Genomic DNA, 26,181 nt, shown 5'->3' with positions numbered 1-26,181 from the left:
CAATGTTCCCCTCTCTCCGGATGTAAGTGCTCCCACCTGTCTTGTCCCCTTTTCGCCAACAACTTTACTAGGTTTTTGAACCGTCGTTACCCCCGTTTCATCAATATTATATATATATATATATATATATATATATATATATATATATATATATATATATATATATATATATATATCTTTTGGTTCAAATTTGTACTTATCCATTACATTAGCCAGGTTATCATAAAAAAGTTTTACGTTCGTTACATTGAAACTGGTTGCTCTGGAAAGACTTGAGCGCAGCGGATTGAAAGTTCTGGATTGCGTTTCATAAATCCAGAGAACCAATCTTCTCCTGCCCTAGCATTTTGTCTCCAGGTATCACGCATGCTCAACGAATATTTCACGGCCAATTGAAAGGCCAATTTTCGAATTTCTTTAGGCGGTAACCCATAAAATATATGTGCCGCTTTGATTATGTATCCAGCAATGCTTTTTTCCTGGTCTATGTCAAATACTCGTCTCACGCAATAATAACCCATTGTGACTGGAGTAAAGAATCCTTGCTCAATTGCTTTTTTCTTTTTTTTGATAAATCTACTTAATGACACGTAGTGTAGATCAAATTTAGCTGCAGCTGATCTTATGGACGTGTTATTTTCAGTAACCTCTATAGGCTTCTTCATAAACCAAAACGGGTTTTAAACCCCTTTCCGTTTTTCTCACTCCTACTCGTGGCATCCTAAAACAAACCAAACAGTTAATAGGGCTCGTGCACAAACTACGTTGACAATTTTTCCAAATTTTTTCTACAATTTAATCTACGATATCTCACATGAAGTTGAGGGGGGTATTAATAACGCCCCTTAAGTGTTAACCACTGGATACTCTACTACAACGTACAATAATAAATAACATAAAAGACTACTCTGCGGACAATTGAAACATGTTTCAATCGTCCCCTATACTATTTGTTTCAATCGTCCCCACGAGACATTTTTTCGTAAACACTTAAACATTTTTTCACTCTAGGACAATAGTAATAATTTAAACTGGCCTTCCCTAAAATAAGCCCTCCATAATGGCCTCCATAAAATAGTCGAAGCTGCATACTTACGTTCCGATATGTTGGATACAAGCGCGCGCGGTTTTAATCACGGAATACTACCAATATGGCGGCTGTTTCAATTGTCCCCGGTCTACGGCTAAAGCTTTTAATATTGTTCTGAAGCTATTTTCTTGTGACATTTTAAAGTAAATACTATTTTATTAGGAATAAGCCACAATTGAAGGTAAAATAAGTTAACCTTTCAATTTACCAAAATCACGTTTCAATTTCCACTTCGGAAATCGTTCTCAAAATACAGACATTTCGGAAGTGGAAATTGAAACGTCAATAATTTTATTTTACCTTCAATTGTGTCTTATACCCAATAAAATAGTATCTACTAAAACTTTTACATAAAAATATTTATGTCACGTTACCACACGAGTAACTAAGGTAATTACACCCATTTTTATTTGTCCTACCAAATCCAGAATTTAATAAATACCTTAACGTTTATCCATTATTGTTTTCTTTATTGTGTTTATTAAATATTGATCGTATTTGTTAACAGGGTCGATAGGCACAGAAATAGTTAAAGTTTTGATTGAAGCTGGTTATACAGTAAATATGTGGAACAGGACATTAGCAAGATGTAGACAGTTAGAGAAAGAACTGGGACAAGGAGAGCATATTTCAATATTGCTATCTGCTAGGAACGTCCTCATTAAATCTGATGTTGTATTTATCTGTATATCAGATAGACAAGCTATAAAACACATGGTAGAACATGAGTTCGAAGCTTCTATGGATACTGAAAATTTGTTAAAAAGTAAAGGTAGGTTACAAATTATAGTCCAAATTCAAATAGAGTGGCGGAAAACTCGTGTGAAATTGTTGATACCGTTGACAATAAGATACTTAGGTAAAAAAATTTCTTAGGTTTTAACACAAATTAAGAAAAAATATATACACTCGGATGCAAAAAAACGCAACGGAGAAAATTTTGGTCAAATTCAAATTATCAGTTTTTTTTATTTTTAGCCCTATTTTGATGATTTTTTTAGCACACTGTGTAAAAAATTATAAAGTTTAATTTAGTATAGTCAGTTTTTTGATAAAATTTTATATTTTTGCTAAAAAATCATCAAAATAGGGCTAAAAATAAAAAAATTGGAATACTTTGAATTTGATCAAAATTTTCTCCGTTGCTTTTTTTTGCATCTGAGTATATATATATGAAAATTACTGAGTTCTCGGGAAGAACCGCGTTGAGAATTTAAAGCTCGACGTTTCGGCTCCCATTTTGGAGCCATTTTCAAGAGTGATGATACGGTTCCGTTCGAGTTCGGGGTCTCAATCTGCATACTCCCCTCACTCGAGACGTACCAGTATCGTGTTCTGTATAAATACAAGAACTGTCTCTCGGCACTGAGGTCTCAATCTGCCTACTCCTCAGTGTCGAGTGTCTGCCTACTCCTCAGTCGAGTAAAAAAGCAGAGACAAGTAAAATCGTTATTTTTGTATAGATAAACAAAAGTATCATTTTTAATCCTACCCTATTATCGAATTTTTCGTTTCCAACAATAATTTTTTCAAAACAAATTTTTTTTGGAGCGGTTTCGAGTATTTTTTTATATACACCTTTTTGTAAAAATTTGTTCAAAATACATTTTATTGTTTTAAACACAGTAATTAATATTTTTAAATATTTTTTAACAAAAAAAAACAAAAAAATGCCTAACCGTGACATGTTAGCACATTGCCGTGACCAGAATTCGAACCTGGGTTACCACGGCCACAACGTGGAATCCGAACAACTAGTCCACTAGACGATCGCGGCTAATTAGGCGATGTGTATTACGATTATAGTTCGAATATTTTAAAACTCTAACCTAAGATTTCATTAAAACAAATTTAGGTCAGTTGTTTACAAAAGAAACAATGTACTTAATATTAATTTAATATACCATTTTATATAAATAAGTACGCTAATAATTAAAAATAAAGTAATCAATCAGTGGAAATAATAACATAAATGTTTCCGATTTTAAAAATGCTAAGATATTAAATAAATAATATTCATCAGTCTTTAAAAATGACAATAGGTATACATAACTTACTTACCCATATTTTTAATTTACCATGATAATAATATTAATACAAATTTAATTAAAATGAAATATTCATAAGTATTTAAAAATGACAATATACGTAACTTACTTACGCATATGTTTAATTTACCATGAAAACAATATTAATAAAAAAATATTGTTTGGTGATACAACTGTCAATTTATCAGACATTGATAAATACAATATTTAATTGTTGTTTGTTGTGTATATAAGTACACATTTGAACTTTCTTGAGATATTTACAAGTTTTAATTTATAATTTAACATGCCTAACGAGGCTTGTTACTCCCGTGCAAATTTCCAAAGTCGAACGCGCGTCTAGAAGTATAACTTCAAAAACCAACAACTCGGATTATGTCGTAAATTTTCATTTTATTTTAAAATTTAGCATTTTTGCGTATATTACATATATTTAATAAAATTAACGTGGGGTTTTTAAATATTTCAAAAATAAAAAAGGAAATTCATATTGGGATTCGAACTCACATACACCAGCGTATGAACCAAACACGTAAAATATTTGCCAATTAATTAAATAATACAAAACATATCACATAAATAATAATATTAATAAATATATATATATATATATATATATATATATATATATATATATATATATAATATTAAATATATATATACAAAAGGAACATTTTTATTCTCGAGAGAGGAGGAGAGAGAAAATATATCTTCTGTCTCTCTCTTACTCATTATCTTACATATGTAATGATTTCACCGATTCACTCCCGTACAAATTTCCAACGTGGAGCGCGAATTTACTCGAAGCGATTCGGAAATTTGTTTTTTATGTCATTTGTTTATAACAATTTCCGGTGCACTTGGAAAAAAAAATATATACATTTGAACTTTAAAAAATATATAGAATCGAATAAAAAAGGTTAAGTGCGGTGGAAATGCAAAAACAAATTGATCGGTTTATTCTCTTCTTATAGAGGTGCTCGCCTATAGAGGATGATCAACTTAAATACATAAAAAAAAATTATTGGAAAATTAGGGACAATATGTTGCTTCATATTTTAATATTATTTTCTGATATAGTGTTTCATATCGTTAGAACAAATATTTAAAATTTTAGGTATTTTAATGATGACAAGTATTGACGCCAATGAATCAAAGCAAATAAACGATTCCATTACGAAGAAAGGAGGAAAATATTTGGAACTAGCTTTTCAGAGTGGCAGCCCAGGGTCTTCCAAAGAATCACGTTTCTTGTTGGCGGCAGGAGATGAAGCCTTATTCCACCATTGCCATCCTTATTTTAAAGCCATAGATTGCACTCCTTTATATTTTGGAAACACTATTGGGTAAAGTTACTGTACAATCTGGTTAATTTCATTTAGAATCTGTATTTTTTATTACAGGAACGCTATTAGAATCAATCTAGCTATGCAGATGGTCAAAGGTGTGAGTATAGCGGCTCTTAGCGAGGCATTTAACTTGGTGGAACGATGTGGAATAGAAAGGGGAAAATTGATACAAATATTCAACATGTCAGATATCGCAAGCCCATATTTAAAAAACAAATCAGACTATATCGACCAAAATAGTTTTAATTCTGTACAACAACCGCTGAAGCATATGCAGAACGATTTAAAGATGGTCTTGGACATGGCTGATTCCGTGGGTCATTCTCTACCATTGGCAAATACTGCCAACGAAATATACAAAGAATGTATTCGGGAAAATTTTGCTGACTACGATGTTTCTGCTGTTTATTTAAAAAATAAAAGAAAGTATTTTTAGTGTTTTATTTAATTTTTTATTTTAAGAAGTGTATATATAATATAATATATATATATATATATATATATATATATATATATATATATATATATATATATATATATATATATTATATCTAAGATTAATCTATATATAAGGCTAGGACGGCAAGTGCCACTGTTTGTCTGGTAGGGTAACTACGCCATCTAGGAAAGAAATCTGAACTACCAACATCTGACTTTTCAATCATATTTTGTTGTTCTTGAAACGATACTTTTAATTTGTGGTTCTGTCTAGCGATGAACCCACTATCCTAGCTATTGAACTCCACTGACTAGGATTTTAGCGTTTAGTGTATATGGATGATTTGAAACTAATGGCTTCCACTCGAAACCACTTAGATGAGATGCTAAAAAGTGTAGAACATTCTCTAGTGATATTATGCACTTCGAGCCAGACAAGTACCGTGTCTTGAATATAGTCAGAGGAAAAGTTCAGCCCGGAGGATTCGGTATGCAAAATGGCCAAAACATCAACATGGGTGAAAATGGATCAACAAATATCTAGGAGTAAAACCAACGCGGAAAATTGACCATAAACAAATGAAAATCGAATTAACTTCAGAGTTCATAAGAAGGATAAAACAACTGCTCCGTTCACATCTTAATTAAGAACGAAAAAATACGCATCTGGATGGATAAACCTCTGCACCGGCGACATCCAAATAAAGTCATTCAAGTCTATGTCGACATAACAGCGTCGAACTATTGGTTGACATCAAGAAAGATGTTCACTGAAACAGAAGGTTCATTACTTGTCATTCAGGATCATGTCAGGAACGACAATGACCAAAATACAACAAACCGGCATATCTATGTTTCGTGGACCTTAAGAAGGCATTTGACCGTGTCAAATTAAAGGACGTTATCCACAAATTGTACGCAAGAGAGATACCTCTAGGGATAATCAAAACGATCGAAAATATCTACGAAAACAACACAATAAAAATAGGACTAACCGACCCTATTGAAGCTGATAATGGGATAAGACAGGTAGATTTCCTGAGTCCTCTATTGTTCAATCTGGTTATGGATGAAATAATCAAAAAAGTAAGAACTAAAAAATGATACCAAATGGGAAAAAAACACTTAAATAATCTGCTATGCAGACGACGCAATACTACTCTCTAAAAGTGAAGATAATTTACAACGTATGTTGCACCAATTAACTGCCAGAGAATTTGACAATTTCCCCAAAAAAGACAAAATGCATGGTTATAACAGCAAATTTATCAAGGTGTAAATTGGAGCTGGAAAGTCAGATAATAGAACAAGTAATGGAGTTTAAATATCTAGGCATCATATCTAGGTACGTAAAGCTCGAAACTGATGTGGAAGATCAAGTGAATAGAACAAACAGAGCCGCAGATTACCTGAATGAAACAATATCAAGAAAGAAATGAAAGGCAGAATTTACAAAACAGTCATCAGACCAATAATGACGCACGCGACAGAAACACGACCTGACAGAGAGGACAAAAAGGATTTTAAAAAAAGCATGGATGAAAACAGAAAAATTGATGGTAAGACACTATGGGACAGAGCTGGAAGTACATAATATAGGACGTGGATGCAAGGTGGAGAACATCAAGGACTGGATAAGAAATAGAAGAGTAGAATGGAATGATCATATAAGCCGAATGAGAACAAATAGAGTAGTAAAGATGGTTCCATAATAGGAAGACCACAAAAACGATGGAACGACAACTTACTGGAGGCACATTGAGAAACAGATAGAGTCGTGTCTACATAAAAAGAAAAAGAAGAAAACCCTCAGGTCCAAAACGGCAAATGCCGATATGGATGTCAAGCCCAAGAAACCTTTCAACATCTTACCGTGGACTGGCAAGCATTTCCTGCAACTGAATATAAGGAAAGCCATGACTCAGTAGGGAAGATCCTTCATCAAGTGATAGCTTTCAAATTGGAACTACTCCAAACAAACCTTCTCCCATATTACCAATATATTCCTGAGAGTATGCTTGAGAATGACAACTACAAGCTATACTGGGATCGCACTGTGCTCACAGACCAACCAGTAGCACATAATAGACCAGATCTCGTACTAGTTAATAAATTAACGAGACAAACAACACTATCGATGTGGCGATACCTAACAACAATAATCTGCGTGTTAAATACAATGAAAAGATCGCCAAGTACAGAGATCTGGAAATACAAATAAGTAGACAATGGAGAATGGAAAGTATTTCTACCAATGAAGTGATTCCAAAGAATCTCCTAGAAAACATAAAAAAGCTGGGTCTAAATGAACATCTATATAAAATCATCCAGAAAGCTGTGCTACTTTCGACGTCCAGATGCATACGAAAATGTTTGGGAGATACACCGACGCGACGTATCAAGTCACCTCGGGCTCGATAACACGGAAAGGCCCTACCTAAGCTCCATTCTTTTGATACCGTAGGTATCTGGGATGAGTGAATTTTCCCCTTAGAGGGAGTGTGGGCCGTATGGTTAAATCTGGATATTTATATAGTCCGTCTAGAAAGTATCCGGAAAAAAGAAAGCAGAAATATAATTTTACGGTACAGTGGAACCTCGATTATCCGTCTCTCTATTAACCGTCACCTCTGTTAACCGTCAGCGTTCATACATATGTTATATTGACTACTTAAGTAAAAATTTAGTCCTAAATTCATTTTGTTTGAGCATTGCGATCAGCCAAACAAAATTTGTTGAAATATACACGTGCAGTTATGCCACCACCACATTTTTTTATGTAAATAATTTTTGTTCTTATTAAGGGCTCTGGATTAAATTTCAATTTAAATAGGTAGAAATAAATGATACTGTGCTTTTAGAGTTCTATTTTTAGAATCGCAAGCCGAAAATAAAAACCCACAGCACAATAATTATTATTACAGTCAATATCTGTGTGTCACCATAATTCAGTTTGATTCAAATTCGAACATTGATTGTGTCACTTAATCCTTTGATTCATTAAGTTTTAAAAAATGAGGCCTTCCACATCTGGAGCATCAAAAAGAAAACGTGTTGTTTTGTCAATTGAAAAAAAAAATAGAAATTATTGCATAACGAAAGAAAGGTGTTTCTGCTATCGTATTGAGCAAAAAGTATGATGTTTCGAGAACAACAATCTTAAAGAAAAATGCTGAAGGAATTGAAAAGTATGCTTCGCAAATGGAATCATTGGATGGTCGGGTGAAACATCGTAAGACGATGAAAAAAGCCATGAATGAATCACTCGACACAGCTCTGTATTTGTGGTTCGTTCAAAAAAGGAGCGAAGGTGTTTCTTTGTCTGGACCAATTGTTGCCGAAAAAGCGTGGTTTTTCAACATTAAATTGAATGGTGATCCTTCATTCAAAGGAAGCAGCGGTTACTTGGAAAAGTTCAAAAATCGCTACGGTATACAAGAACTGAAAATCGAAGCTGAAAAATTGAGCGCCGCAAGTATTGAAGTCGTTGACAAATATAAAAGAAAGTTTCAAGCTATGATCGATGAGTATAATTTGACACGCGATTAAGTGTTCAGTGCGGATGAAACTGGTTTAAACTACAAAGCATTTGCAATACAACATCATTGATACAACCAATGGATCAATTGGTTATTGGAACATTCAAAAAAAAGATACAGAAAAAAATTTATTCAAAGCCTAGTTATGGAAGAGGAATATTCTTTGCCAGAATACTGGAAAGCATCCAATTTAAAACATGCAGTCGACAATGCTGTGGATGCTTAGGCTGATGTTTCGGAAGTATCGCTGAAAGAGCGTGGAATAAATTATGGCCTGAATCAACACAATATGAAAATGCCCCCCTGACAGCTGAGCGTGATGCAGTAACAAATGAAGTTAAGGCTGAATCAACTGTTTTGTTTTCGTTACCTACAGATGACATAACCGAATGGTTAATTCGTGATGAGGACGCAAACGGCTATCGACTGTTGACAGATGATAAAATCGTTGAAATATCAACAGAGGCGGACGAAACATATTCAGAAGCTGACACAGACTTTGACGGTGGCGATGTTGATGATTGCAACTCACAAAGATTTGCGTAAAGTAGCTAGAGAAACTGCATCGCACATACAATTCGTCGAGTGGAATTCTCGGCAAGAAGAAACAAATAAGGTAGATTTGATGATTTTACGTCGATTAAGAAATTCAGCCGTTGCAAAATGTGAAGTAACAATAAAACAAACAACGATTTCGGAATATTTTAAATCAAATTGATTCGACTGTACTAACATAAATCCCTCTTATATTGACAAATAAAACATATAAATAAAATTTGGGAGTTATAATATAAATTTTTTTAAATGTTCTTTTAACCGTCTTTTCGATTATCCGTCATACCCTTGGTCCGGTGCCCTGACGGATAATCGAGGTTCCACTGTATTTATTTCTATCACACTAATAAACAGCACTATTATGAAATAAAATGTGATAATAGAGAAGTGAAAAACAAATAACACCATAAAAGAATGAGGAATGGGAAAGAACCTTCTTAAATATTGAAACATACATAGGAGGTACAAGAACTTCGGAGTCATGGAAAGAACTGAGAGGATTGAAACAAAACTCAAAAGAAAAAATTAAATTGGAAAAAATACAGGACAAAGAATGGAAGGACTAATACAAGGAACTGTTAACAGAACAAAGACCACAATTCATTGGAAAAGAAAACAGGCGAAAAATAAGCAGATCCTCACAACAAGAAATAGAAATAACAGATAGGGAAATAAGAACGATAAAAGCAATCAAAAATAAGAAAGCACCGGGACCTGGAGGCATCTCACCTGAGCTTATAAAGTACGGCTCAAAAAAAATTACACCAGATGATAAAATGGAGAAAAGCTCCCAAATAAATGGACAGAGGCATATATGACATCTATATTTAAGAAGGGAGATAGAAAACGATAGGAAAACTATAGAGGAATAAGCGTAATATCATCAATAGGAAGATTATATGGGAAGATACTGCGATAAAAGGCAAAATCGGGGAGGATCAGGCAGGAAGATCATGCATAGACCACATATATAACAACTGTTGGAAAAGAAAAAAACAAAAAATAGAGATATACATTTGTGGACCTGAGAAAGGCGTATGACTCTGTACCAGTGTCAGAACTATGGGAGGTAATGTACAAATTAGAAATACAGACGGAACTCATAGAAGCTACAAAAGCTCTGTATAAAGAAAATAAAGGCGTCCAAGGTACCGGTACGAAACGAATACCTATATACGTTAAGCTTTGCAGACGATCAAGTAGTGATTGCTCAAGACCAAGAAGACCTGAGTTGCATGATGAAGAAACTACAAGAAGAATAAACCAAGGCTGGCCTAGATATTAACCTCGCGAAAATAGAGTACCTATCTACAAGCGAAGAAGACATTGAAGATCTACAGATTGACGACAACCGACAACGTAACAATCAAAGGAAAGGATAAATTCAAATACTTGGGGTTTATAATCACGAAAAAGGCAACAACAAAGGAAGAAATTAAGCAAAGATTAGGACAAACAACTAACTGACTGACTGTCTGAACAATAACAGACGTAATAAACTACAGAAGTTATAGAGGCGCAAACATAGACCCAGATGATCTTAACATTGAGGGCTAGAATTTCAAACACCAGTAAAAGAAAATAAAATGAATACAAAAAAATGGAATTTGCAAAGGCTGAGAGATGCGACAATTGCAGAACGGTACACGGAAAACATCACCAGCAGGCTAAGGAATCAAAATATAAATAAAGAAGGCCAGACAGATATAAACTCCTACTGAACCAGAATAAAGGAAGACATTGAAGCAGCAGCGAAAGATTAAATAGGAACAGAAATGTGTCCTCGTAAAAATCATTGATTTGACGATGAATGCAAGAATGCAACAAAAGAAAAAAATGAAGCCTACAGAAAGATGCTTACCCGACGAATTAGAATAACTGTAGAGAATTGCCAGACAAAGAGTAGAGAAGAAAAGAGGATACACGAAAGAAAAAAGCGAAACCACCTAAATACGGAACTTAAATATATAGAAAACCTTAACAGAGAGAAAGAATTCAGAGCATTCTATAGGAAAGTTAACATCAACAGAAAAGAATTCAAGGCAACCACAAAACAATGCAGGAGTCAGAATGACGACCTATTAACAACAAGGAAATATGTATTGAGTAGATGGGTGGAATACTTTAACCAGGCACTTGATGTGGAGAAAGAAGAAGAAAACCTGGAAGACAAAAGAGATGAGGTAAGGGGTGCAGACGAGAGGGAAGAGGAACCACCAACGATTCTTGAAGTTAAAGATGCAGTTAAAAAACTAGCCAGAAACAAATCACTCGGAATAGATAATCTCCCAGCTGAACTATATAAAGAAGGTGGCCACGATACCATAATGGCATTACAGCAGCTTATAAAAGAAATATGGACACAGAAATCCCTCCCCAATGATTGGAATATTGAAATACTTTGCACCATACACAAAACAGGAGATATCTTTGAATGCTCTAGCCACAGAGAAATTACGCTTCTAAATGCAGCGTATAAAATATTTTCCACAGTACTATGTTACCGTATGGCATCATATGCAGAACGGATAGTAGGAAAATACCAGGCTGGTTTCAGAGGTGGTAAGTTTACAATTCATCAGATTGCAGCCATGAAACAAATTTTGGAAAAAACACTACAATATGGCATTGATACTCATCACATATTTATAGACTACAAAGCAGCCTACGACTCTGTGAATAGAAGAGAAATGTTCAAAGCAGTGAAAGAGCTAGGAATACCAAATTTTGGTAAATTTAATAAAACTAACTCTTGAAAAAGTTGAATGTAGAGTACGAATGCAGGGGGAACTCTCTGAACCTTTTAAAACAAATAATGGGCTGCGCCAGGGAGACCCTCTCTCCTGTGTACTGTTCAATCTGGCTCTGGAAAAAATAATACGTATGTCACAAATCACAACCACTGGTTCAATATATAAATCAGTGCAAATCCTGGCCTATGCTGATGGTATCAATATTGTTGGGAGAACGGAAAATGCTGTACAGCTATGTAGCATTAAAAGAATCAGCTACAAAAATGGGTTTAATAATAAACACCAACAAAACGAAGTATATGAAAATAAGCACGCAACCACAAATCCTACAACCACATAAAAAACGACGTCATCGAAGCAGTGAACGAATTTGTATACCTGGGAGCGCTTCTTAACACTGAAAATAATACTATAGCAGAGATAAACCGCAGAATTTGCACGGCCAGCAGATGCTATTTTCGGCTCAACCTCCTCCTTAAATTCACAATTATATCGAGAAATACAAAAATAAAACTCTACAAAACAATAACACGCTCAGTCCTAACATATGGTTCAGAGACCTGGACTCTAACAAAAAATAATGAGAACACGTTAGGATGTTTCGAAAGAAAAGTACTAAGGCGAATCTATGGAGCAGTGAATGGCAATGGAGTGTGGAGAAAACGATACAACTTCGAACTTATAGAATATACCAGGAACCTGATATCGTAAAACATATTAAGATAGGACGTCTGAGGTGGATAGGGCATGTAATGCGGATGGAACAAAATGACGCAGCTAGAAAAACCCTCCTTGATAGATCCATTGGTCAGAGACGAAGAGGAAGGCCCAGAACAAGGTTCCTTGATAACATCGATGAAGACATGAGAAATATGGGAATACGTGCTTGGTGTAGAAAGGCGATGGATAGGGACGACTGGAGAGAAATTCTTGAAGAGGCAATACATAGTAAATTAGCCATATGTTTTAGTTATCTTATCTATTGCTATCCTAGTTGTACTGATGCTGGTATAATGGTATAATCTAAGTTATTCTCGTCGTGCAATGGTTTATGTTGCTTTGATAGACGACCATCAATGTAAACGCTACGAACTGCACTAGAAGACATTATTTTAATATTGACTATAGGGGAGCTTTATCACTTGAGAAGTAAAGCCAGCACATTATGTCGACCAGCACTAGTTAGTTTTTCGATTGATGTGCAATTATGATGAAGGTGAACTCCGTCAAAGTTCTAATGTCTCCGACATTTGTGGCACGAACTATTTGTCGAAACATTTTTTCCAGATTTTTAATGATCTGTTTATCGAATTACCCAATTATTCACACTTTATGATCACATGACGTTTGATTAGCGGTTTCATGTTCCCAAGCCATAACCAGTACAGCTGCGGTCACTGAATAGTTTACACCTTAATTTTCACATATTATGGTAATACTGTTAAAAGCTATTAAACGCATCCAAAATGACTAGAATGCATTTAAATCCCGCAACAAACAAGAGCAATTGTCAAACTCAAAGAACAGCAAAAACTTCTTTTTATAATTTCCATTTTGTTTGCATTTATTTGTAAAGTAGACTTTATTTTGGTTTTTTAATTTTATTCAACCTATTCTGTACGGGTCCGCCACTGGTAACGCCACTTTGACGTAAACTGTGCCTTTAAACATGCACGAGGTAAAAATTCAAAAAATCGGCTAAGATATACATATAAGGGTGTAAACTATTCAGTGACCGCAGCTGTACCATTATATTCATTGGTTTTGGTATTGCTAATCCTAAAGCTTTATGTAATTCGCCTTCCGGTAAGTTAACCGCACGATAAAGGCTAGATTATCTACCAGAAGGTGGTGTACTTCACGGTTTCTGCATAAATTATAATATTCAGAATTTTAGTCATAATTTTATATACAAACAAAATTTAAAAAACACTAAAATTCATTTATTTTTTACGATATGGCAGTAATCTACCAAAAATCGTTCGTCTTGATTTATGAACTGTTAGAGAAAAAATAGAGATGGCGGTAAAAAACGTAAACAAAAACCTACCACTCAGCCTTAAAAATCGCTAATAGATGGCACATGGTGTTAAAAGTGTCAACATTTCCTGAACTCAAAACCAAGTGGAAGGGATTGACTGAAGATTTAGGAATATTAGGATTTTAGTTTTAGATTATTGAAAGAAAGTATGGATAGAGAATCAAAATGTAGTATTTAAAGTAGTATTAAATTTTTTATACAAGTTGTTAAACACAGTCACTTAAATCGAGTCCTAATTTAAAACATAAGTACAAAAATATATGCTGTAAGTGTAAAAATTAATCGATTGGTGTATGTAGTGAAGTATTTAGTGCAAATGTGACTATTTTGTGTCAAAAAGAAGGGCAGATTGTACGGTAACTGTAAACATAGACATTCCCTTTACTTCATAAAATCGAAGCGGGCAAATGAAAAAACTGTGATTGTTTAAATTTGTAAAACAATGGATAGTACAATGGAACGCGAATCAGGAGCATTAGGAGGACTTTTTCAACAAATTATTCAAGATATGAAGGTAAACAGTTTTGATTATACCATCTTAAGTGTAAATAAACAATATTGTTTATTCCAACTGTTTCCTATCTAGTTTCTTTTATATTGAATTAATGCTCCAAAGCAATGTTTAGTTCTAGTTGGTTCTAGTATACAAATGTTAAAGAGAATATCCAATATAAACAGTTTGGTCTCTCCGTTCAGACAAAATATCTTATTCTTGTGTATATGGAAGTATAGTCTAAATATAGGACTGGATATTTATTTTTTTCTTAATTTACACAAACTCTTTTGTATCATAAATGGATATTAGGTTTAGTAAATCTTATTCAATACAAACTTAAAACTTCTAATTGAATCTAAGTATTTATGATCATGATTGGCATATTTAAAAACCACTTCAGTGCAATCTACATTTTTTAAAAGCTATTAAATCATAGACCTTTCTAAATTTATTATACAGTTTACAGTATAAAATGCACAGTGAGTTGCATTAAAATTATATTTCTATTAGATCATGTAACCAAGTTATTTAGAATTCTCAAATTTATTTTTTCTGTTTTTACTTATTTTTCTAATTTGATATTTACATTTTCTCATATTCTTCTTAATTTTTCAGGTTTTAATCTCCTTATATATGTCCTTAGTAGCACAATAATGTTTGTTCTTTTTTCTTAGTTTATTTTTTCTACTTTTATATATCTTTGTTTCTATTTTACCACATTTTTTATCTTATAGTCATTATTAAATGTTTCCTCTGATTTTTCATCCTTCTCTTGCATTTGTTAATGTTTGATAGTATGGTCAAAATGGTACTTAGCCTCATTTAAAATTTGAATTCAATAAGAAAATTATGTCTTACAGAACAGAGTGATTCTAATATTTTTATAATACTAAAATTTTCATTCCAAAGTAGATATACCCATGTCCTAATTTTTTGACATCTTTTAGTTTGAACCAATTAAACAAGAGTAATAAAGTTAAATACTGTTTAAACTGCACCCTAAAGGATAAATATAAAACTGGTGAATATATTTAAACAATTTATTATTGTTTATTAACACTATAATATATATACTATTATCAACAAGATTATTCAAAACCTACATTTCATATTCTGCTTTAATCACATAATTAACAGCATAATTACAGTGTACCATAGGTACTGTTGACAAAATTAGCCTTTTAGGAGTTCAAAAACTCCTTTCATTTATTGATATTTGTACATCTCAGTGGACCAGCTCAGAAAAAAATTCAAATTTTTTGACTTAAAACTACATTTAAAAGTCCTATTTCCTAGCTTCTCATGGGATAAGACCAGGTATAAACAAACTAATTAGATTCAGTCATCTGAAAACTAAGATTTTGAACCTATGACAGGCCATACTTCTGAAGATGGAGACAATCTAATGAAAAGTAGTCAGCAAAATTGCTTTGAAGCTCAGCAAAGTCTGAAGAACTTCCAGTTGGTGAGCCTGAGTGGTACAGCCAGGAAACAATTAAAGTAGCTGTTCAAGCAAGGCCACTAAAACCTAAAGTGACACATATTGATGCATGCACAAAATGTTTTTCAGTTCACAGTGTGGAAAAGTCTAGGAGGCTAAACAACCCTTTTATCTACAAGTTAAAACAAAATAAGAAATTAATGATTTATGTCATGGAAGATTTCTATTAATTGTGAATAGGTGGGTGTCATTCTCCGCAATGACTACAGCTTTTTTGGATCAATTAACTGTTTGTATACATAATTGTCAACTACTATCATGTATCATGTGTTATTAGCCATCAACCTTTACCTGCATGAACTTTTAGTCCAGTTTCTCCTAACAATATAATATTTCTTGCCAGTTAGCACTGATTTTGTATTTTGCTTCTGTCAAGAAACATTCTTGTAATATTTTAAACAAAATTCTTCCTGTCACGAAATTCTTGCCTTAGTATTTCCTGTTAAGATAAAAGCTGTATACTTTTCTCCTTATTATATTTTGTATGTGTTCATCCTATCTAGCAGTTTTCTTCTAGTTGACTTTATGAGAGGTAATAGGTTTATATAAGATGTAAATGTGTTAACTATAGTTATATTGACTTCTGTTGAAACTATATTTCTAACTGTCTTTTTTTGTTAAGCTTTTAATTTGTTCAGTGAGTGGTTTGAAAAGGGTTTCTTTTCAAAAATTTATTATAAACCTGAGTTAAGAAGGGTCGTAGTTAGTTCATTGCAATTACTCTTTATATTAAAAGATTAATTTAATATCAATTTTTGGTTAGGTTAGTTTAGACTTCACCTAGACTGGTATACATGGTCATACAGAAACACTAAGAAAGTAGATTTTCTATAATCTGGTAATATTTTGATTTTTAGAAATGTCAATAATTAGATTTAGCACCTTTGGTTGTACAACTGAATGCAGTAGATCAAAAAAATATGTAAGCAAGTCAAACTAATCAACAATGTGAAGCGTTAATTGAAGTTAAACAGAATCGATGGAATCAAAATCAACAGTCTATCAACAGAGTAGAAAAGTCTTGTTTAATCCGCATTAACCAGTATTCAATTCTCATGTGGCAATAGATTACAGTAAATTGTTGGTATTGAGTAAATTTTTTTAGAGTATTGGAGAAATAAACCTTGTGTCAACATTGCAATGCATTTAAGTTTAAAGGTTGTGTTGCGCCAGTGCCCAAGTCAAATTGATGCCTTGTATTGGTTTTTGGAAACTGGCCAGATTCTATTCATTTTTTGACTCATATAGCTAAGGCAAGATAACATCTGTCTGCTAGTGGTTTATAAATGTACTTATTGAGAATAGCTCCTGCTCCTAATTTCCAAATTTATATTCTGGAAGTATTCAGTTAGTATAGTTGCAAAATTACTTTAAAAATAAGTAGGTTCATATTCATCATAACATATTCTTCTTTATGTGCTTATCCGCACAGATGTTGTGTTGAACCAGGTTCTTAGGTTGTTTAACTAGGATGTTCTTCTTTTTCCTGGATAATGGAAATTTTCCTGGAAATATTTTTCCTTGCAGGGTGGCTTGTAGGAGGGCATATCTGGATTTATTTCATATAATGTGTCTGAAGTATTGTAACTTTCGAGATTTGATTGTGATCAGTACTTCTCAATTCTTCATTCTTCTGAGGACCTTCTTAAGGTACAAGATTCAACACCATCAAAAAGGACAGAGAAGACATATCATCACAGCATTTTTACTTTTATACCAAAAGAGTTGTGGTTCTTGAAGAAGGCCCCCATCCAGTTAAAGGTATCTTTTCAGTATTCTTATCTCCTGGTTGTTCGTCTATTCTTTATTTATTATTGTGCCAAAGTAGTTGTAATGCATCATTCTCTCTACTGGGATTTGGTGAACACACAGTTAACCTTCCATTATCTTTTCCTTGCTAATTATCATGAGCATTGTCCTCTTTACATAAAAAGTTATAGGTCTTCTAGGTTGCCTACAAATATCATATTATTTCTACATATCTGATGTTTATCCGGTACATATTTTTTTGACTGGTTGGGATATAAGAAACATTTTTATGTATTCTATTTCAGATTGAGTTAGTACTTGTCTAGTAAATAAATTCCTTAAGTGGAGTGTGCATGCTCATGATTTACTACCTGATTATCATTATTGTGCTGTCAAATATTAAGAAATAAAATATAAATATTTTTTTTTCTAAATCTATTTCTTTATGTTCTTTATGTTTAGTATGATATAATTTTTATTATGTATATGTATATACAGTGTACTCCCTCTATAACGAACACGGTTATTACGAGGTTTCGCTTATAACGAGATACATTAGATGTCCCGTGAAATTTCTATTGAACTATAACCGTCTATAGCGAGGCAAATTTGGTTATAACGAGAGAAAATAAGATCCAATAAATACTTTTAGTATATAGATCAAATAGATACCTTTTCAAACAGCCCCTCAATAAACTTAACTGCAGCCCGCAATAAACTTCTTTACAATGAATAAATACAACTGTTTCACATCTTTAGAAAATATATGATAGAATGATACTGGACTATTTAAAGCAGTTAAAAATAACAGAGTTCTTAAAATTGCAGAAGCAATAGTTTATGTTATCCTTGAAAATATGATTTATACATTATGTAGTTGGAAAAAAATATAAGTACAGCTTTTTTGTTTCAACGTATATCATTGATAATAAAAGTAAACAACTCTTTTATGTTTTAATATATTTCATTGACAATAAAAGTAAATAACTTTTTTTCAAAAACGCCATTCAAACAATATTTATTAGCATCTTATATTGCTCCGAATGGCTTCACTATAGGAAGTTAATGGTTTAGAAAACTACAGATTCATATGTATGCACAGTATTATGATTGTCTAATATAACGAGATCGGCTTATAACGAGGTAATTAGTCTGTCATTTCAGTTCTCGTTATAGAGGGAGTCTACTGTATTATGTATATAATAATGTATATATACTCTTTTTGATTTTCAGTAAGTTTTATCTATTTGCTATCTCAGCCTCTCACTTCCAATTACCATCACAGTGCCTCCCACTTATTACATTATTAAATAATATAATGTCACATTCCTAAGTGTGATATCATTATTGTTATATTTTATTAAGTTCAATTCACCCACTTCATCAGTTATTTACTTAATAATTTTTAGAAGTATTTCACATTAGTTATTACTCTATATGTACTATTTATGGCATAATAAGAGGAAATGATGGCTAGTACATAAGGGTCGTTTAAGTATTATGTAACGCAATTTGGGGGAAGGGGGAGTTGTAAAACGTTTTCGGTGCGTTACAGAAACGGGAGGGGGGTTTGAACAATGCATTTTATGGAGAATCCTTCAAATGTATTATACATACTTTTTATTTTGTTTTTGTTGTCAGTAATACACAGAAACGGGTTGCTGTAGTCAGTGTTGTTATATTGAATTCATACTTTAATGTCATCAACAGTTGAAAAAAAGTGAAAATTAACAACTATGATGTTTCAGTGGAATGTAGAAAGCCTGAAGTTATTTTCTAAGAATATTTTTTGCAAGTGATTTAATGTGCGGAACTATTGTTGCCATTCGAGGAGTGTAAAGTAAGCTCATGGTACCTAGTCAGTTAGATAAAAGATCATGCAAGTTTTTACCACTTCTTGTGAGGTTACTCGTTGATCTGTGGCTTCCATTAAGAGGATTTAAGAGGATGCCCAATAATTTCTTTTATCTGTCATTATAATATGACCTCAAGAACAGAATATGTGTAACCAGTAAAATCTATTTCACATCTCACAATAGTGATCCGTCAGCTTGCTGCCAAAAGGGCAAATGAACTTCTCTGCATTGTGTATGATGCAATGAAACATCATATGGAGATGCGGATTGGCTCGACGAAGACAAAGTTAATGCAAGTGGTTTAATAATTCCAGAATCCCCTTTGTCTGTTCTCTCGATGCTAGTATTGAAAGAATCTGAGTGGCTGACAAATCCATGGACAAATGAGTAGTAACTCCAATTGAATTGTTTTTTACATACCCGAGCTTTCTTCAATTCTTATCAACAACAAATTTAGGAACTCCATTAGTAGAAGTATGAAATACCCTGGAGCAGATATTGGATCTGGTTATACACACACACACACAACCCTTTAGTCACTGATGCAAGGGTCAGCCTAAAACGAATAGAGAAAAAACATCAGCAAAAGAATATTACTATCTCAGATGTCAACAAAAGTAAAATAGAAAATGATGTGAACAATTACATGAAAGAAATGAGAACAACCAAAAATGTTGAGAAAACATGAATATTATTTCGTGAACATATGACCAAGATAATAGAAGTACATCGTGTATGTTAGATATAGAGATAGATACGTTTATTGACAATTTTTACATAGTAAACCCTACATGTCATATCACAATATAAATAAGTCACTTTTTTATACATAGGAAATAACTAAGAACTAGTTAATACAAGAACACATAATATAACATACAGTGAAAAATAGAAATATAAAACAAAAAGAGAAATCAAACGAATTCTACCTAGCGAAACCGAATTCAAATTTTTACCACTGTGTTTCCTAAAACTTGCGAAACAAACAGCTGGATAAATTACTCGGCAAGGGAATCTAAAATTGCATTCCACATGCCGTTCATCCTGGTCAAAATTCGTAGTGAATTCAGTTTCTGGTACTCCAAACGAAGTAAGTAATAAAACATAATGACTAATGACGGTATTAGATTTTTGTTTTGATACAGGGCAGCGACAACCGCTTATACGTATTTCGACCTCTTTAGGTCTCGTCAGAACGGTATAGCCACTGCTCTGAACCAAAACAAAAATCTCTCCCGTCCTAGATTATAGTTATCAAAATAACTATATACGGACGTAACTACGCCATCTAAAAACAAAAAGAGAAATCAAACGATTTCTACCTAGCGAAACTGAATTCAAACTTTTACCACTGTGTTTCCTAAAACTTGCGAAACAAACAGCTGGATAAATTATGAGAAATATAAAAAAACAATTCAGTTAGGTGAAATATAGTTTTCATAAAAACGACCACACTAGGAGCTCAAACAGTGCTACAAATTCCTGTATACTATAGAAACACTGTTCCAGCAGGAAATGTTTTGTTAATTTATAAAATTGTTTGCAATTCATTGCCTTAATATCAATATTTTTGTTTAGGTTTAAAAAACAATTATACAGATTATAATGTATTGTATTACTTAAGTTGTGTAACACACAATCTGGAATATGGCATAAATGACTTTTGCTTCTTGTATTGTACTGATGTTGATCAGCATGAGTCTTTACATTTTGTATATTATTATGAACAGTTAACAAAGTTTCAAATATATATATTAAAGGTAAAGGAAGAGTGCCATACTTTTTAAACAAGGGTTTACAGTTGGCGCGATAGTCCGCTGAGTCAATAATTCTGATTGCTGCTTTTTGAAAAGTGAAAACTTTATATGCATAGGACGAGTTTCCCCAAAGAAGTATGCAATATGTCAGGATACTATGGACCATTCCAAAATAAACTGACCTAAGAATATCTCGACTCACAGAAGTAGCCACTCTGCGCATAGCAAAAATCTGTGAGGTGAGCTTCCTACACAATCCTTCAATATGGTGTGACCAGTTCAGCCTTGTATCCATAGTAACACCTAGTAACTTTACTGGTTCAGATGGTTTAACCCATCTATCAGAACTAAATACTATTTTCTGGGTTTTCTGCTCGTTTAACTTAAGTTTGTTACAGTTAAACCAGGATTTAGAATTTCTCTAATATTTCCTGACTGTAGTCAGTTTTACCTCTAAATAATAAGGTTGTGTCATCTGCAAAAAGAGCATAGTTGGTGTTATCCAACGCACTTGGTAAATCATTTATATATATATATATATATATATATATATATATATATATATATATATATATATATATATATATATATATATATATATATATATATATATATATATATATATATATATATATATATATATATATATATATATATCAAGAATAGCAGAGGTCCCAAAACTGATCCTTGTGGTACTGTGGTTGAAACTGGTAAAGGATTAGATTCTTGATTATTAAATGCAACAATCTGTGTTCTTCCTATAAGATATGATTTTAAAAGGTCGTGTATGGTACCCCTTATTCCATAGTACTCCAATTTTATCAATAGTGTTTGAATATCCACACAATCAAAAGCTTTTGTAAGGTCACACAATAAACCATTAGTAGGTTCACTTGCATCAAGACCGTAAACAATAATGTTCTATTACTTCTAATAAAGCTTTAGCTGTTGAGTATTTTTTTCTAAAACCAAATTGAGAGCTAGATATAATTGATGTTATCCAAATAATTTCCTATATGATCTTTAATTAATATTTCAAAAATTTTACTTATTATTGGTACTATGGTAATAGGTCTGTAATTGTCTGGAGCATTTTTATTTTCTTTTTTATGAAGTGGTACTACTTTTGATATTTTGAATGCATCAGCTAGTAACCCTCATTAATACATTTGTTAAATATTATTATGGATGACAGAAGAAATACTAGACCGTATGGAACAAAAAAGACAATACAAGGAAAAGTCAAACGAATGCAGAAGAAAACAAGGAGAAATAAAATAAAAAATACATGCAGATAAACAAACGTGGATGGAGGATAGATGTTCAGAAATGGAAGAATTAGAAAGAATGTGCAATTTGCATCACAAGAAAGTTTGTGATGTTGCTGACCTATATAATAAGAAAAATACTAATATTCTATTAGATAATGCAGGAAAAGTTATTATTGTAGAACGAGAAATATTTGAAACATGGAGTAACTATATAACTGAATTGGTCCAAGATGATAGGCCAAACAGCTTAATCAAGAAGGAACTGAAATTTTAAAATTTTAATTTCTTCATGCAATAAAATCAGTCAAAACCTAGAAAGCAACTGGACCAGACAATATCCCAGCTGAACTCTTAAAAATGATACAAGAGGACTAAGTACATCGCTGCTTTAGTTAAGCTTTTAATGATGTATATGTTTAAAATCGTTTCAAAATATTTTTATTCTATTGTTTCAAAATATTTCTATTCTATGTACATATATGTAAATTCTTAGACCTAAGTTTTAATTTACCTAGACGGCAACCCTGTCAGCCCTAGGCAAAGTCATTACAAGTTTATAAAAGTAGTATGTTTCCATATGTTGCCATAAGAGCACAAAATAAAGAACGTGTGAAGAGATTTCATTTTATAAGTTATTTCTTCACCCTATCGACCAACTATTTACCACCACGATTAACCAGCGACCAGTCAATTTCATTCAACAATTTAAACATACAATTTTTTGGTCATTCGTAGCCGAATTCGGTGGTAAATCGTAACAATTTCAATTTTTAATCATCAATTTATTAAAAGTAGAGCAAAATTTTCTATTGTTGCATCTGTGCCTTTCAACCCATCAGAGAACGGGACAGCGAGTCAAAAGAACGTTGACAAACACGAAGCGGTGTTCCTGTGGCCAATTTGCTGAGCGATTGCAGACGCGCATCCCTGAAAAGCTGTAAGTCTGTTCCACTTATATACCATCTTAAGATAAATCCTACCCTTAACCTTTATCGCAGTGCTATTTATAGATTCTGGTATTTCAGACTTTTTTGATCTTTTTGAATTTGCATGGTATTATAACTTGTCAGATTTAGAGATATTTACGAACATTTCAATTAAAAAATAAATAATGTCGAGCTCAGATATTGCACAATTAATAAGAAATAGAGGTTCTCTTAAACGTAAATTAACTTCATTAACAAATTTTGTAAATAAAATAATTGATGGTTCACTTAAACCGACATTAGGCGATGTAAATATGCGATACAAAAATAATCTTGAATTATTAAGTCAATTTGAAATTATTCAGCAATCTATCGAGGAGAAATGTTCGGACGATCAATTAGAAATTCATTTTAATGAACGTGATCCATTTGAAAATCAATTTTATACAGCAATTTCATATTTAGAGGAATACATAAACAATTCTTCTCCGGTAATAAATGTCACACCTCAAAATGTAGTTAATCACGATCCACTTCAAAATTTTCTTTTGCCGAAAATCAAGCTTCCTACATTTAATGGTGAATATGAGCAGTGGCTCGAATTCAAAACCAATTTTATAAACACTATCGATTCAAATTCGTCATTAAGTGCAGGTCAAAAGTTTAATTTTTTAAAGGCTGCGTTGGAAGGTTATGCCAAACGAACAATAGAAGGTTTTACTGATTCCCAAGACTACCATGCTGCATGGAATATGCTTTGCAACAAATTCGATCGAAAAAAGTTTCTAGTCGACACCCACTTAAAATCTATTTTCAATTTAAATTCGATACATAAAGGCACGTTCATGCAATTCAGAGGGTTAATCGATGAAGTTTCAAAGCATTTATCATATTTAGAAGGAATGAAGCTCACTAAAGAGTCTCTATGGGATATGACAATTATTCATGTTGTATACAATAAATTAGACAAAGTAACTCAAAATAAGTGGAAAGAATACCACACTTCTGCCGAATTGCCTCATTTAAATGAATTTCTTGAATTCCTTAAACAGAGACAAGACATATTACAATCTCAAGAAGAGCCTCATTCCTCCTCAATGATGACCGTTAAAAGTCACTCTGGGTTTCAGAAACCTCTACAATCTCGATCACAATTTCATTTATCAATAAATCAAATTCAGTGCAATTTTTGCAAGAGTGATCATTTAATATATTCTTGCCCCGAATTTTTAAAATTAACAATTAATGACAGATGGAAAAATATTAAATCTTTAAAACTATGTCCGAATTGTTTACGTTTTGGTCACTCCAAGGAAAGGTGCAGTAGCGGATCATGTCGTAAGTGTAAACGTAAACACAACACTTTATTACATCAAGATTATTCTCGTTCATATCAAAGTCAAAACACACAGTCAAATGCATACAACAACAATAATCAATACAATTCTCGAGACACAATTCAATCAGTAGGTGCTCATAATCATCCAAATGATAGTGACCAGGTGTCACACAATTCACAAGCAATTTCTCACAATATTCAAACAATTTCAGTCCCAAATCAACAATGTTTAGTTACAGACAGAGATACACAATCTAATATAATTCTGTCGACAGTAACATTCAAAGTTAAAGACCAAAACAATCAATTGCATCAATGTAGAGCTCTGCTCGACTCAGGAGCTCAATCCCATTTGATTACCGAAGAGTTTGTCAAACGGTTAGGGTTACCATTAACCAATACCGAATTAGCTATTATTGGTATTAACCAAGTGGTTTCTACTTTAAAAAAGAAAACTTCAATTACAATTTTCTCAAACAAAAATAATTTCCAATTTCAATTATCTTGTTATGTAACACCATTCATTTCAACTATTCCGTCACAACAATTTGATATCTCTACAATTTCCATTCCTCAAAATATCGAATTGTCTGATCCTACTTTCAATACTCCTCAGAAAGTTGACATGATCATAGGTGCCAGTTTGTTCTGGGAACTGCTATTAGATGGTAATATTAAATTAGGAAAACATGCACCAGTGCTTCAAAATACCAAACTTGGGTGGGTAATATCTGGTACTATAATGAATGCGATATCAACGTCGTTATGCAATTTTTCACAATGCTTTATACCAGAAGACAATCAGTTACGTAAATTCTGGGAACTCAATGAGATAAATGAACCTATGATGTTATCAAAAGATGACGTCCAGTGTGAGGAACTATTTACCAAACACACTCAAAGAAATGAAAACGGTCAGTTTGTAGTGAAGTTGCCCTTCAAATATTCTACCGATTTATTGGGAGATTCAAAAGAAATAGCAAAAAAACGATTCATATCACTCGAAAACCTATTCAAAACTCATCCTCAATTTTATCAATTATACAAAAATTTTATACATGAATATATCGATTTAGGTCACATGACCAGGGTGGAAAGTGACATGGTCACTGAACCAACTTATTTCTTTCCCCACCATGGCATATACAAGCCTAGTAGTCTGACTACTCAACTTAGAGTGGTCTTCGATGGATCAAGTCCAAGTAGTTCTGGATGGTCTCTCAATGAGTTACAATATGTTGGACCAAAGGTGCAAAATATCATATTTGACATTTTAATTAGATTCCGACTATACAAGTATGTTGTGTCTGCTGACGTTAGTAAAATGTATAGGCAGATCCTTATACATGATGCACACAAGCCCCTTCAACAGATCCTGTGGAGGGACAACCCAGCAGATGAATTTTCAATTTATCAATTAAACACCGTTACGTATGGTTGTACTAGTTCGCCATACTTAGCAATAAAATGCAT

At 32.8% G+C, this 26,181-nt stretch overlaps 3 protein-coding genes across 7 annotated transcripts in view; 2 read left to right on the top strand and 1 right to left on the bottom strand.

The window, feature by feature from the left end:
* The window catches only part of LOC140447808 (cytokine-like nuclear factor N-PAC), a 37,230-nt gene extending 32,300 nt beyond the window's left edge, over positions 1-4,930 (top strand). Inside the window, exons 6-8 of the mRNA XM_072540677.1 lie at positions 1,599-1,862; positions 4,256-4,484; positions 4,542-4,930. Of these exons, the coding sequence (XP_072396778.1) occupies positions 1,599-1,862; positions 4,256-4,484; positions 4,542-4,923 (875 nt within the window). The 3' untranslated portion in view covers positions 4,924-4,930. The remainder of the gene's footprint in view (positions 1-1,598; positions 1,863-4,255; positions 4,485-4,541) is intronic.
* LOC140447811 (uncharacterized) overlaps positions 1-26,181 on the bottom strand; it is a 192,703-nt gene that overhangs the window by 68,145 nt on the left and 98,377 nt on the right. The gene's annotated exons all lie outside the window — the stretch shown is intronic.
* The window catches only part of mim (missing-in-metastasis), a 182,555-nt gene continuing 170,255 nt past the window's right edge, over positions 13,882-26,181 (top strand). For all 5 annotated transcript variants that reach the window (XR_011951638.1, XM_072540682.1, XM_072540679.1 and 2 more), the window contains exon 1: positions 13,882-14,327. Coding sequence is in view for 4 of the 5 variants with exons in the window: in XM_072540682.1 (XP_072396783.1) it covers positions 14,256-14,327 (72 nt within the window). In the remaining variant the exon portion in view is untranslated. The remainder of the gene's footprint in view (positions 14,328-26,181) is intronic.

Source organism: Diabrotica undecimpunctata, chromosome 8 (assembly GCF_040954645.1).
Source record: "Diabrotica undecimpunctata isolate CICGRU chromosome 8, icDiaUnde3, whole genome shotgun sequence".
Taxonomy (NCBI): domain Eukaryota; kingdom Metazoa; phylum Arthropoda; class Insecta; order Coleoptera; family Chrysomelidae; genus Diabrotica; species Diabrotica undecimpunctata.
Note: the sequence above shows the minus strand (reverse complement) of the source record. Positions and strands in the feature narration are given on the sequence as shown.